A 12,302-nucleotide genomic window follows, 5' to 3' on the forward strand; every position below is an offset into this window, starting at 1 on the left:
CAAGCTCTGTCTAATCTCTCCTTTGTAAAATCCCTCCCTTCTCCATTGTTGGACCAGGTAAAACTATCACCTATAAATCCCATTTCATTGAGGTCACAATCATTAAGAGCATTCCTGAATGTGGCCATTTGTCTGTAGGGTGAGAAGCCCCATACTTCTCCCTTTGGTGAGCTATCTCGTTAAAATCCCTAAGGCATAGCTAGGGGATGGTGTTATCAGGCCTCAGATCATGCAGTAATCTCCAGCTCTCATATCTTTTAGAGGTCATGGGATGACCATTGAAGCTTGTTAGCTACCAAGGTGCATTATCAATTGGATGTTTAATGGAGGCTGAGATGTGCCATTAGGTTTAGTTTAGAACTTCAACCTTTGAAGAGGAATTCCATAATAGGGCCAAGCCCCCAATTCGACCTCTGCTGTCTACACAGAAACAATTGTCAAAGTTCAATTTCAATCTAACTTTTTTCATTTTGTCTCGGTTGCACTTAGTTTCTATAAGGAAAACCAAGTGCGGTTGCTTTGTCTTCACCATTTGGTGAAGTTCATGAACCGTTCGAGGGTTCCCAAGCCCTCGACAGTTCCAGCTCAAACAATTCATTGAGGCTGGTGGGACTGCAGAGTAGTCTCCACCAAAATGTCCTGGTTTTGGCTCTCATCAAGGTTGAGCTTATGATTTGATTTTTTGCACGTGTTGCTAGCAGGTGTGGTAACCATGTCCATAGTTGATCTTTTGATATGATTTAACAATGTAGGAGTTTGAATGCAATTGGTCACATCTGAAGGTCAATGGCAAAGCCTCTAGCTCTCCTTTTCCAGGTACTACCTGTCGCTGGTTTGGTAAATTTGGGGTCTTTGATTTCAGGCTCCATAATAGTAGGGCCAGAGTGGTTGGTGGGGATGTTTGGCTTTATGTTAGCTCTTTTCGGTAGGACTTCAGATACCATCATGTCCTCACCCATAGGAAAGTTGCAAAGGGGTAATGGGCTAACCTGGGCTAGCGAGGGGACAGATTCTATGGGACAACTGTTTTGGTCTGTGCCATGTGAGTCTTCTGGTGGGTAGGGCACAAGATCCTTGGCAATTGAGGGGTTATGATCATCACATGGGGCCTGACTCTTTTTGAAAGCCACATTCTTAGCACTAAAAGAGGCAATACCCTCAATTTCTACTGAGTGGCCTGAGACATGGGTCCATCTTCTTGCCATTGGTGGGGAGTTGTCATCTCTGATGTTTCCACAGTCTTCCTCTGTTTGGTTCCACCTCCAAGAGGAGCTATGGTGGTCTTGAGTAGTTGAGCCACCATATTTTTTGGGGGAAGAATGTTAGATTCTTGGTGGTTGCACACGTAGCCATTGTCCATACTGTTCTTTTGCATAAGGATACTGAGACGAAACTGAGCAACTTCCTCTACCATGCATCAAGAGGCCACATTTGAAACATATTGTAGGCAAGCGTTCATATTTAAAATCTAGCCAATGTTGACAAGCATCAAACTTGGGAAAGTGACCGCGTGGGAGAGCTTTTGTGATATTTACTTCAACTCAAGCTTTTAAGTAGCTGTCCCAGCCATAACCATTTGTGTCAACCTCAATCTCGAGCACTTTCCCCAGGCCAGAGGCAAGCAGGCTCCCAATATCTCTGTTCCTCCCTGCAAAGGGGAGGTTGTGGATTTGTACCCAGAAAGGTTCAGACATGAACTGCACCTCTAGGGGGAGAGGCCACCATTGAAATCACTGAAACAGATTAGGTGTCTGTCGAAAGACCATGGTCTTCCTTGCATGAGTTTTTCCTTATCTGTGCATAATTGGAACTCCAGGAGGAGCTTGTTTGTACCAAACTCCTTGAAGGTTAACAAACCTTCTGGGTTCCAAACCTTTGCCATGGTAGACTGGAAAGCTTCCCTATTGACAACCCTGTCATTGAATATCATAGCAAGGAGATACTAGCTAAGAGAGTTGCCTCATCAGGTAGGCTGAGCTCCTCTTTCTCATCTTCAGTTAGTTTGAAAGTTTCCTAGCATCGTGTAATTTCATCTGTCATCATGCCACACACTCACCAGACCGAGGGTCTGTAAGACACCAGCTTTGTCAAAGACAAAGCAAAATCCTCACCTATCAGAGGAGAAAGCCTCAACCTTCAACAAGGAGAGGAGCCCATTCCTTTCATGAATCCAATAGTTGAGAGGAAACTTGAAAATAAAATAAAATATTATTATAATATATTTTTTAATATTATTGTTGTTTTGGGATTTGAAAAAATTTGATTATTTATTTTATTTTGTATGAGAATTTCATAAAATTGTAACGATTAGATGAGATGAGTTGAGTTGAGAAGTTTTGTGAAAACAAAAGAGGCCTCGGACTCTCTCTAGTGAAAACTGCCATACTTGGAGCCATTCCATGCGAATGGCCAAGAACAAATTTGCTTTCATATGGGTCGCTGACCTTGCCTGATGATCCTTCTGACCTTGTCCATGAAGCTTGGTTGAGTTTCAATAATGTGATCTAATTTTCTTAGCTACTAAGTTCTACATCTTCATTGAGACTACCAAAGATAACTGGTCTAGTCTTAAAGATCGATTTTCTCAACAAAATGCTCATTGCATTTTTTTAGTTGGAGAAATTACTCAATTTCCTGGTACAAGATTATCTTTTTATGAGTTCATAGCTTACTTTACTCGACTCAAAACCCTAGGGAATGAACTGATGGTTTATCATCCGGTAACTACTTGTGGTTGTGGCCCTAATTGTCAATGTGGAGTTGTCAAAGCCTTCATTGCATTTCATGATCATTAGGAGTACGTTATATGATTCTTGACAGCACTTAGAGATTATTTCTCCACCATTCGGGATCAAATCCTTCTCACGGATCCTTTACTCCCATATACTCTTTAGTTTTTGGTTCTCTAAGTAGAGCAACGATGTGACATTATACCTATCTTGGTCCCTAACTTGATTCTGCAGCATTACTTACTACACATCCATCTGCAATCTCTCATGCCCCACTACAAAAGTTTACTCAGACTTGTCCCCGATTTTTAACTCAAAAACCCAGGCCTGTTTGCTGAAACTGTGGTATGACCAACCACACCAAAGAAAAATGTCACAGGCTTCATGGCCATCCGTCTAGCTTCAAGGCAAACAAGTATTGGATCAATCCTGTTTCTGGTTGCTATTCATCTTAATCATCCTTCCAGTAGTCTCAAGTTGTTGAGTTGCCTTAACTTCCATTTACTCAACAACAATGCCAACAACTTTTGTCGATGCTTGAAAGCCATAAACATTCTATCAAGCATACTATGGTTAATCATGTAGGTAGTTTCTCCCACCAAAATGTTGAATTTACTTTCAATCATGCAGGTATCATTTCCTCTCATTCCACCCTTTCTTTATCCAAGATTAACTCTTTTTTCATCTGATATTTCTTCAAATAATCCTTGGATAAGTGACACGGGTACTACTGACTATATTCTCTATTTCATGTCTTTTTTCGATCTTTCTCAGCTGTTCATTCCATATCTATGACCCTCCTAATTGGCTGTAAAGTTCTGTCACACACATTGGTTCTATTAAAGTCTCCGACTCATTAATTTTGTATAATGTGCTCTGTGTTCCATCCTTTTCATTTAATATTTTATCTACCAAAAAATTGGTACATTCTAATTTTTGTTACCTAATCTTTTTTGCCAAACTTTGCTTCCTACAAGACCTATATCGATGGAAGAAAATGGGGCTAGGTGAAGAGAAAGATGGACTCTGTTACCTACTACCTTCCTCATTTTGAAAGATTTGTCCACCTACTTCTGTCAATACTTCTTTCCATAATGTTTCCAATTTAAACACGTCTTCTTTTTACTTGTGGCATTGTCGTTTAGGTCATATTTCAAATGTTATGCAACCAGGTTCTTCTTATAGTAGGCCTATAATCGCTTTTGTTGAAAGAAATCACACAGAGATGGTATGGATCCCAATTACACCTAAAGGGGTTGTAGTTGTCATCTTATCACAACACAATGGAATTTAAAAATGAATCAAAAATAAATACTATCGGGCTAACACAAGTAAACAAATATTAGAATAGATAAAGCAGGAAAATAAATAACACAATATATTTGTTGACGAAGTGGAGACTAATTTGAAGAACTTAAAAGTCTGAAACCAATTGGATGCTCAGCCACCACTTATAGATCCTCTGTCAAAGCAAATGATTATAATAAGTTTTAGACATTCACAAGACCTTTGCAGATTTTAAATTTGACTTGCAATTTCACGAGTAATCTACTCGATCTCTGCATCAACGGTAGCTTTAGAGCTCCAAACTTTTCTATAGCAACACCCACGAACGAAATTTATAATCTTTATTGTAATCTATTGTATATGATGGAATTTTTTGTGCAGTCTACTCTATACCCAATGATTATTTAGGTCTCCTAATATTTGCATGTTGGTTCTCCTTGTGTTTTTTGTATCCTTGATGTGCACACTTATACATATTGAATACTGAGTAATTATTTGGTAGTCTAGGAATATGAATACATGATATTCTCGTCTTATCACGGTATGCAATGTCATCAAATATTAGTGTATGCAGTAATTATAATTGCATGGCATTCTATGATAGGGTAGAAGTACTATGTCATCCAATAATTTATGTAAACACCTTTTTTCTTTTTTTAAAGTAATTTTCCATGGACATTAGACATTACAAATATCGTTTAAGAACATGTCTTACATTTTTTTGTTCTTCTTAGGTTTCTTGGGTGCTGAAATACTAATCTTTTTGGTGCCTCTACTTCTTGGTTCTAATTTCCTTTCTCTTTATTGAAGGTATTCATGCTTAAAAACTACCTCTCTTCCATTCTATGCCTTATCATTCTCCTGTAATTTGGCAGTGTTTGTCTTGATTGGCAAGCGATAAACTTACTTGGGCTCTGTTTGTACTCTCTACGAGTGGCCCATTGGCCCTCTCTTGGTATGAGGGATGACCTAGGAGGTGAGTGTGGCATCTCATAGTTGGAGCCACTATGTGAAAGGCCTAACCTGCAATAATGCATTTGAAACATTTTGTAACATGCCTAAAGAATGAGTTGTGAATTCAAATGGGACAGAATGAGATAAGGGAACTCTAAACAAATTACTATTGAAATTGAAAGAGTTTCCTCTAGTGCAAATCAACCTCCTAAAAGGTCTTGCAGAAAGGGGTTTACGGAATTCTTTATAGATGCCTATGTGCACCTTCTATATGATTTATGAGGCACGTTGGAAACAAATATCGATCATTCATTGTTGTTTATAACTAGGGCACTCATTTGAAACTCATAAATCATTTCTGCACAGTGTAGTGAGATAATTCCCAGAAGCTTTTGAAGAATTTCCAGGGATGCCCCTTGCCAGGGAAATTGAGTTCACACTTGATTTAGAACTAGGGACTGTCCCAATCCATAGAGCATCCTATAGGATGGCCCCGACGGAGTTAAAAGAATTGAAGAACTAATTGTAGGAGTTGTTGGTGAAATGGTTCATTAGATCTAGTATCTCGCCTTGGGGAGCATCAAGGGCTTTCCATAATCATCAGTTACATGCCAAACTCAGCAAGTGTGAATTTTGGTTAGAGGAAGTAAAATTTCTAGGCCATGTGGTCCTCGGGGAGGGAATCATGGTTGACCCAAGCAAATTGGAAGCAATAATGGATTGGAAACGACCCACCTCGGTACAGGAAATCTGGAGTTTCTTAGGGTTAGCTGGTTATTATCATAGGTTTGTGGAAGGATTTTCTAAACTGTCGAGTCCTCTCACAGTGCTGACGATGAAGGAGTTAGGTTCGTTTGAACTAATCGGTGCCAAAGTAGCTTTGAAGAATTGAAGAGATGGCTAACCATGGCCTTTGTTTTAGCTCTACCTTAGCTGAATAAGTCATCCATGGTATTCAGTGGCACGTTGTAATACCCCGCTCCCCACGGTTAATAATAAAGTCACTTTTAGAAATTTCCGAGAGCCGGAGTGCTACTATTGAACCTTACTTAAAAATATATTTATTTCTTTTATTCTGAAAGAAGTACCAAGTACAAAGATTTTTTATAATAAATAACGTCGTTTTGTATTAAAATACTGAAATCATAAATGAGAGTGAGCGAAAGCATTTATTAAAATTCTTCAAAATTTGAGCCATAAAATTATAACTTAAAATCTCTATACATGATATAAGCCACTGTCATGCCTCCCTAGACTAAGTTCTATCCTTTAGCTCTACTTTCATAAATATTCTGACATGTGGTTTAAAAACATAAAACAAACTAAAATATTTCGATGATTCAGTAAGAAACTCATCATAACATAAACATACTTAACATAAGATTTTTTATAAAATATTTCATGCTAAGCTTAAAATTATGACTAGTCATACTGATGCTTATGATATGCATGACTGATTTATCTAGATTAACTGACTGATCTGATTTATCTGACTGATTTGACTGATATGGCTGGCCAACACACTTAATCCTGTCTACAAGGTTGTGCACTAGCTTCCCCTGCTGTAGCAAAGGAAGCCAACCGTGCAATACTCTAGCGTACTACGATGGACCACACTTGAGTTTGTGGCTTGCACGCCCACCCTGAAACTGCATTGGTATCATGCATTTGAATAACCATCTGATTAACTGTTATGAGCTTCTCTTACATTTGATCTTATGAAAATTTATGTTTTATGCAACGTGAGATGCATGAGATGCATAATATATACATAACTATAATATGCGGAATGAAATATGATGAATGACGTGTTTGCAAATTTCAAGACATGTGTGGTACGTAAACACAGACTTCGAAAGAACTTGCTTTAATAATAATATATATAACTAATTAACGTATGATAATCCTAATTTATGATCAAGCTACTTACCTTGTAGTGTTGCTTCCTAAAACTTTTGATACAAAATAGATCACAATGCTGGACTGGGAGGTTTATGGTTTTTTTCCAAGTAACACGCAGAAGGGAGGTATTTATAGAGATATTTGAGAGAGGGTGACGACCAGTTTGAGTTGGATTCAGTTAAAGAGTTTTAACGTGAAGATGACATGTAGAGTTGTATCCCTGTTGGAATAAGATGTCGATAAGTTCAAGTTCGAGTTGGACTCGGTCACGATCATTCAATAAGAGAGTTTAAATTTAAAAATATGATCTAGTAGTTCATTTAATATAAGATTGGCAATGACTGAGACTGCGTATGAGACTTCAATCAGTAATGATTTTAAATTGTAATAAATTTATAATGGTCGATCTTTAAATTCTAAAATGAGTCTAACTCGTTAAATAAATAATAAATGAGATTTAACCTAGTTATTAAGCCTAATTAAAACTCCAAATCAACCTCAATAATTTATCACTCGTGGGCTTATCCAATATTTTCCATTAAATATAATTTAGGCCCAACAAAAATTATCAATATTCCAACCTTAGAGTTATTAGGCCAAGTCATTACACGCGTCGAAGTATGCCTTAGGCTGAGTTCTAATGCAAGGAGGCAAGGTGGTAGCCTATGCATCTAGACAAATGAAGGATCGTGAGAAGAATTACCCCACCCATGACATGGAATTGGTTGCAGTAGTGTTTGCCCTGAACATATTATGACACTATCTATATGGAGAAGAGTGTGAGGCTTACACAAACCACAAGAGCTTGAAGCACGTATTTATGCAGAAGAACCTCAACATGAGACAGTGAAGATGGTTGGAGACCATCAGCGGTTACTAGTGCGAGATTAAGTACCACTCGAGCAAAGCTAGCTTAGCCGCTGATGCCCTAAGTCTCAAGTTAAAGACAAGGGACAAAGCAGAAACTTCGGAAGTAAATTGGTTGTTGGAAGAACGTGAGACACCTACTGGTGAAAGACAAGTCACCAGGAGAGGTTCTCGCCACCCTACAACAGTTAAGGATAAGTGGTTTTGAGGATTTGCGAGAGTAATAGGAGAAGAATTGAAAGTTATTGGATATCTGAAGAAGGATTGGCATAAGTGTAGGACCTACCCATTTTAGCTTGGGCGAGGACGAGATCTTGTTGTTCAAAAGGCAGAAAGCAATCCCAAACAACCTAGAAGTTATACAAGGGAATTTTGCAGAAGCTCATTTCTCGCCATTTGCCATGCATCCAGGAGGAATGAAAATGTACCGAGATATCAAAAAGGGACACTTATGCGAAGGGATGAAAAAGGACATCGCTCACTTCATAAAAAAATGTGATATATATAGGAGGTTAAAGCCAGAGCATCAACGACCGGCGGGAAACTTACAACCTTAATCCATTCACAAATGGAAATGGGAAAACATCGCTATGTATTTCTTAATTAGATTACCCCAAACTCCTATGGGTAAAGATGCAAATAATTAAGTAGCACAAAATTAGCATTTTACAACCAATATTATGGGCATCGCAAAGAAATTAGCAGCAAAACGTCATATTTATTTTAGTGAATATTATAAATTAATGATCGAGAGAATTATTCGGACAATATTAAAATGTTCAATATATAAATGTTATGGGTCTATTTCATATATATATTTATCTGTTTCTATAATAAGAGTAGAGTAGGTAACTATAGGCAATATTTCAAAATATATAGTCTGGTGCTGGCCTAAGACATCTATGTGAAAAAATAAAGGACTAGAATGGGTATACGTGAAAATGAGTAATGTTAGGTACTGCAAGTTCGAAATACATAAGTTTTTGTACAAATTTTTTATAAAGAAGTGGGTCCTATTAATAACGATTAATTTTTTTTAATAAGTTTTTAAAATGAGGTTCACTATTTTAGAAAAACTTGCATAAAACTTATGAGTTGTACATATCATTTCTAATACGAACCACGTCTATTATTTTGGGTGAACGCAGCATACACCGAATGAGACATTCGCCTTAAATTCTAATTGCCCATTATAAATAAAAGGAAGGAGAGAGAGGGAGGGAGGGAGATTCACCTTTTTTCTTTTTAAAAGAAAAATGCCATCATTCATTCATTAGAGAAACTTACATTCATAACCGAATACATTCTGAGATGTCCTCATATCAAACATGATATTATAAGTCAAAATAATGCATTTGGATCTCCACCAATACACTATTTTTTTTTTTGTGATTAGTCTAGTTTTCACTATTTTTTATACTCTCTACAAAAAAATGTCTAAGAGACAACACTCTCTACCTAAACAGAGACTCAACCTCTACAGAAAAAAAGTTTGAGAGATGAACTCTTTTTTTTTTTTTTAAATAACAATAAAGAAACCAAAAAGGAAAATAGTAAAATAGATGCGAAAAATTATGGACTACAATTTGGATCAACTCCAATAGAATTTGGAATCTGTGATAGCCCGTGAAGGCAACACACTTGTCTCTTTTAAGCCTCAAAGGTCAAATCTCAAAAGTCTAGTGGTGGCAAGTCCAGTGATCTTGTGCGTGTGTCAAGAAGAGCTGTCGATAAAGGTGACGCTTGAGGACCACACGCAGATGTGGGCGGCGCATAAGAACCACACACGGTGATTTTTGCAAAAACAACACTTTCCTCCGAATAATTTTCAATCTGTAAATTTGCTTATGTCACACGTATCTCTGGAGAGTTGTTAGTCGGGAAGTTATAGATCTGTCTTTTTTAACGTTAAAGAAACTTTAATATAGATGAATGGAGGAATGAGAGAGAGGAGAAGGAGGAAGTCGAGGTGGAAGGAGGGAATCAGATCTGAACCCTTAATTTTTCCCCCGGGGGGGGGGGGGGAGGCGGCTAGGGCTACAAGGTTTTTAGTTTTTTAGTGGGAGATTCACCTTCATTGCGTGAAAAATGTTTATGTACACATCGAAACCCGTACAGAAAATTAAGGGAGGAAAAAAAAGTCAAAAGCGGTATAAAACGACGTTTCCTACCCATCTGTCATGTTCATACCAAGTAGGACGGCTTTAAAATCCCTCAAGCGAACCGAACCTTTCTCTCCTTTCTTGTTCTCTCATTTCTTTATTTCCTTTCTTTCTTTTGGGACTGCTTGGTCTGCATGATATAGCAGAAGTACCATATATATAACAAGGCAGGCATCAGAAAGGTAAAAGTGGATCGGAAACATGCATGGGAAGAGGCCCCTTCCTTCCAATGAAGGGGAGGAGAAAGAGGAGGATCACATCTTCCCTACCTACTCGGCGCGATCACAACAAGACATGTCTGTCATGGTTTCGGCCTTGGCTCAAGTTATTAGTAACAGAGACCCAACTCCAGTTCAGGTGCATGGAAACCCATTAATCACATCTCAATCCAGCACAAGGGAACAGAATGATCAGTCTCAGCCCACACTAGATCAGGGTATTTCACAATAATTTTATTAACGAAGTTAAGATTTTATGAAATCTCTTTTTGATGATTAACCTTTCTGTGTTGGATTAATGGATGGTGATAATAATACTGGTGCATGTATTCAGGATTCTCCCCAATATATGGATGTGACTCACTGACTGAAAATCGGTTAGGGTTTGAAAATAAAGTTAATTTTTGTAGCCCTATTTTCCTTCTAGTTTTATCACTTCCCGTTATCATTTTCCATTATTTAATTGTTGATAATTTTATTTTCTTTATTAATTAACATATGGAATTGATGCAAGTTCTTTCCCTCTTGGCTTTAAGAGAGTGCAAATTAACATTAGTGAAATATATACAGCTTTCTCATATATACTTTTCTGTACATATACCTAAGTGCGATGTTGAAGCTTTAAGTGTACCACAATCTTGAAATATTCTAGCCATATGCGAATAGTACTATATCCCGTATTACCGTATATCTTCTTTTCTGGACATAATCGGTTCTCTCTTAGGTTTAAGTTTGATTTTGCTTTCCAACTTACGCTTAAAGTTTCTTGTTTTTAGCAATAAAGATTGCGAGGTTTTCAGTGATTCGTGGAAATAATTAATGTACTTAAATATCATGTATATATGGTCTGAATATTTTTTCTGGATTTTCACATATTACATATAAAACAAAGACAAGATCAACATTTCTTTGTAGGGAACGTGAGGAGGAGACATTATAGAGGAGTAAGGCAAAGACCATGGGGCAAATGGGCGGCCGAAATTCGTGACCCAAAGAAGGCAGCCAGAGTTTGGCTCGGCACTTTCGACACAGCTGAGGCTGCAGCACTTGCTTACGATGAAGCAGCTCTCAGGTTCAAAGGAAGCAAAGCTAAGCTTAACTTCCCCGAAAGAGTTCAAGGGAGGAACGAAATAGGTTACCTTACAACTCGTCATCAAGACATGCATTTGGCGACTGAACAAGTACCGAACCCGATAGTTCATATGCATGCTCCTGGTCAATCTCTTTCTCAAGAAACATATCCCAATCTGTTTCAATATGCACAACTTCTTCCGAGTGGAGATAATAACTTGAATTATGCTGTTCTACCTAGTCACTACGGGCCGGAAAGATTTGCTTCGCAGACTTCATCAACTTCATCTTCGTCATCATCTTCCATACCATCTCAACAACTACAACATCATGATCAGTTTCTAAGATTTGCGGCGCGATTTGGAAGTTCTTCTTCTTCGAGTTCTGATCCTGATCATCATACGAACAGGAGACTTTGACACCGGGCCGAACTCAAGAGGTTAGTACAGATCAAAATTAAAGTTTGTTTAAGGATTAACTTAAACCTAAAACAAATTAACTAGTGGCTATGTTATGTCTTTTCCCCATATTTCTTTGATTAAATATTTCTTATGAAACTTTCAAGGAAAGTGTAATCAAGAAGTGTTTGATGAAATTTTGGAAGCATAAATAGTGTTGCAGTTTCAGTGACAGTTTCCATTTATATTCGCTCGATTTTTTTAGATTTGCATTACTGATCTGAAAGAAAAATAAGCGACTTATTTCCAGAGGTGCAGTATAGAAGTTATATATAATTGGCATGAATTATCTAGATCTGATGTACGTATTGAACTATTACTCCCCCAAAAAGTGGGGTGTGGGGCTATTAGGGTCTTCCCAACTTACAGAGAATACTATAAATAATGATAATTCCTATCACAATATACATTACGGTATAGGCAACGCAAAAAAAGTACCATTAATCTTCGCAGCAGCTGGGTTTCCATTGTGATAACAAGCTAATATTCCTCTCCAGAGATACATTCGTATGTAGGCGATGAGTTTCAGCCGACCAATGAACGCGTACGTATTGGTAACTAGGAAAAAGTACTATATACATAAATATGAAACAAGGAATACAGAGAGAGAGAGAGGGAGAGAGAGAGATCAGAAAGAGCTAGGTTCTTGTTTCG

General features: G+C 37.7%; 1 protein-coding gene across 1 annotated transcript; it reads left to right on the forward strand.

The window, feature by feature from the left end:
- Window positions 1-9,924: 9,924 nt before the first annotated feature.
- LOC121233996 (ethylene-responsive transcription factor ERF114-like) lies at window positions 9,925-12,000 on the forward strand. Its single transcript, XM_041129789.1, has 2 exons — window positions 9,925-10,337; window positions 11,035-12,000. The coding sequence occupies exons 1-2, from the start codon at window positions 10,103-10,105 to the stop codon at window positions 11,607-11,609; spliced, it is 810 nt and encodes a 269-aa protein (XP_040985723.1). The 5' UTR covers window positions 9,925-10,102; the 3' UTR covers window positions 11,610-12,000.
- The last annotated feature ends 302 nt before the right edge of the window (window positions 12,001-12,302 follow it).

This window comes from Juglans microcarpa x Juglans regia, chromosome 6D (assembly GCF_004785595.1).
Source record: "Juglans microcarpa x Juglans regia isolate MS1-56 chromosome 6D, Jm3101_v1.0, whole genome shotgun sequence".
Lineage (NCBI taxonomy): Eukaryota > Viridiplantae > Streptophyta > Magnoliopsida > Fagales > Juglandaceae > Juglans > Juglans microcarpa x Juglans regia.

What these genes read in the sequence shown, in the direction of transcription:
- LOC121233996 (XM_041129789.1), top strand. Translation starts at nt 10,103, where the DNA reads ATGCATGGGAAGAGGCCCCTTCCTTCCAATGAAGGGGAGGAGAAAGAG. An exon ending in TCAGCCCACACTAGATCAGG is followed by an intron (nt 10,338 to 11,034) that starts GTATTTCACAAT and finishes ATTTCTTTGTAG; the next exon opens with GGAACGTGAGGAGGAGACAT.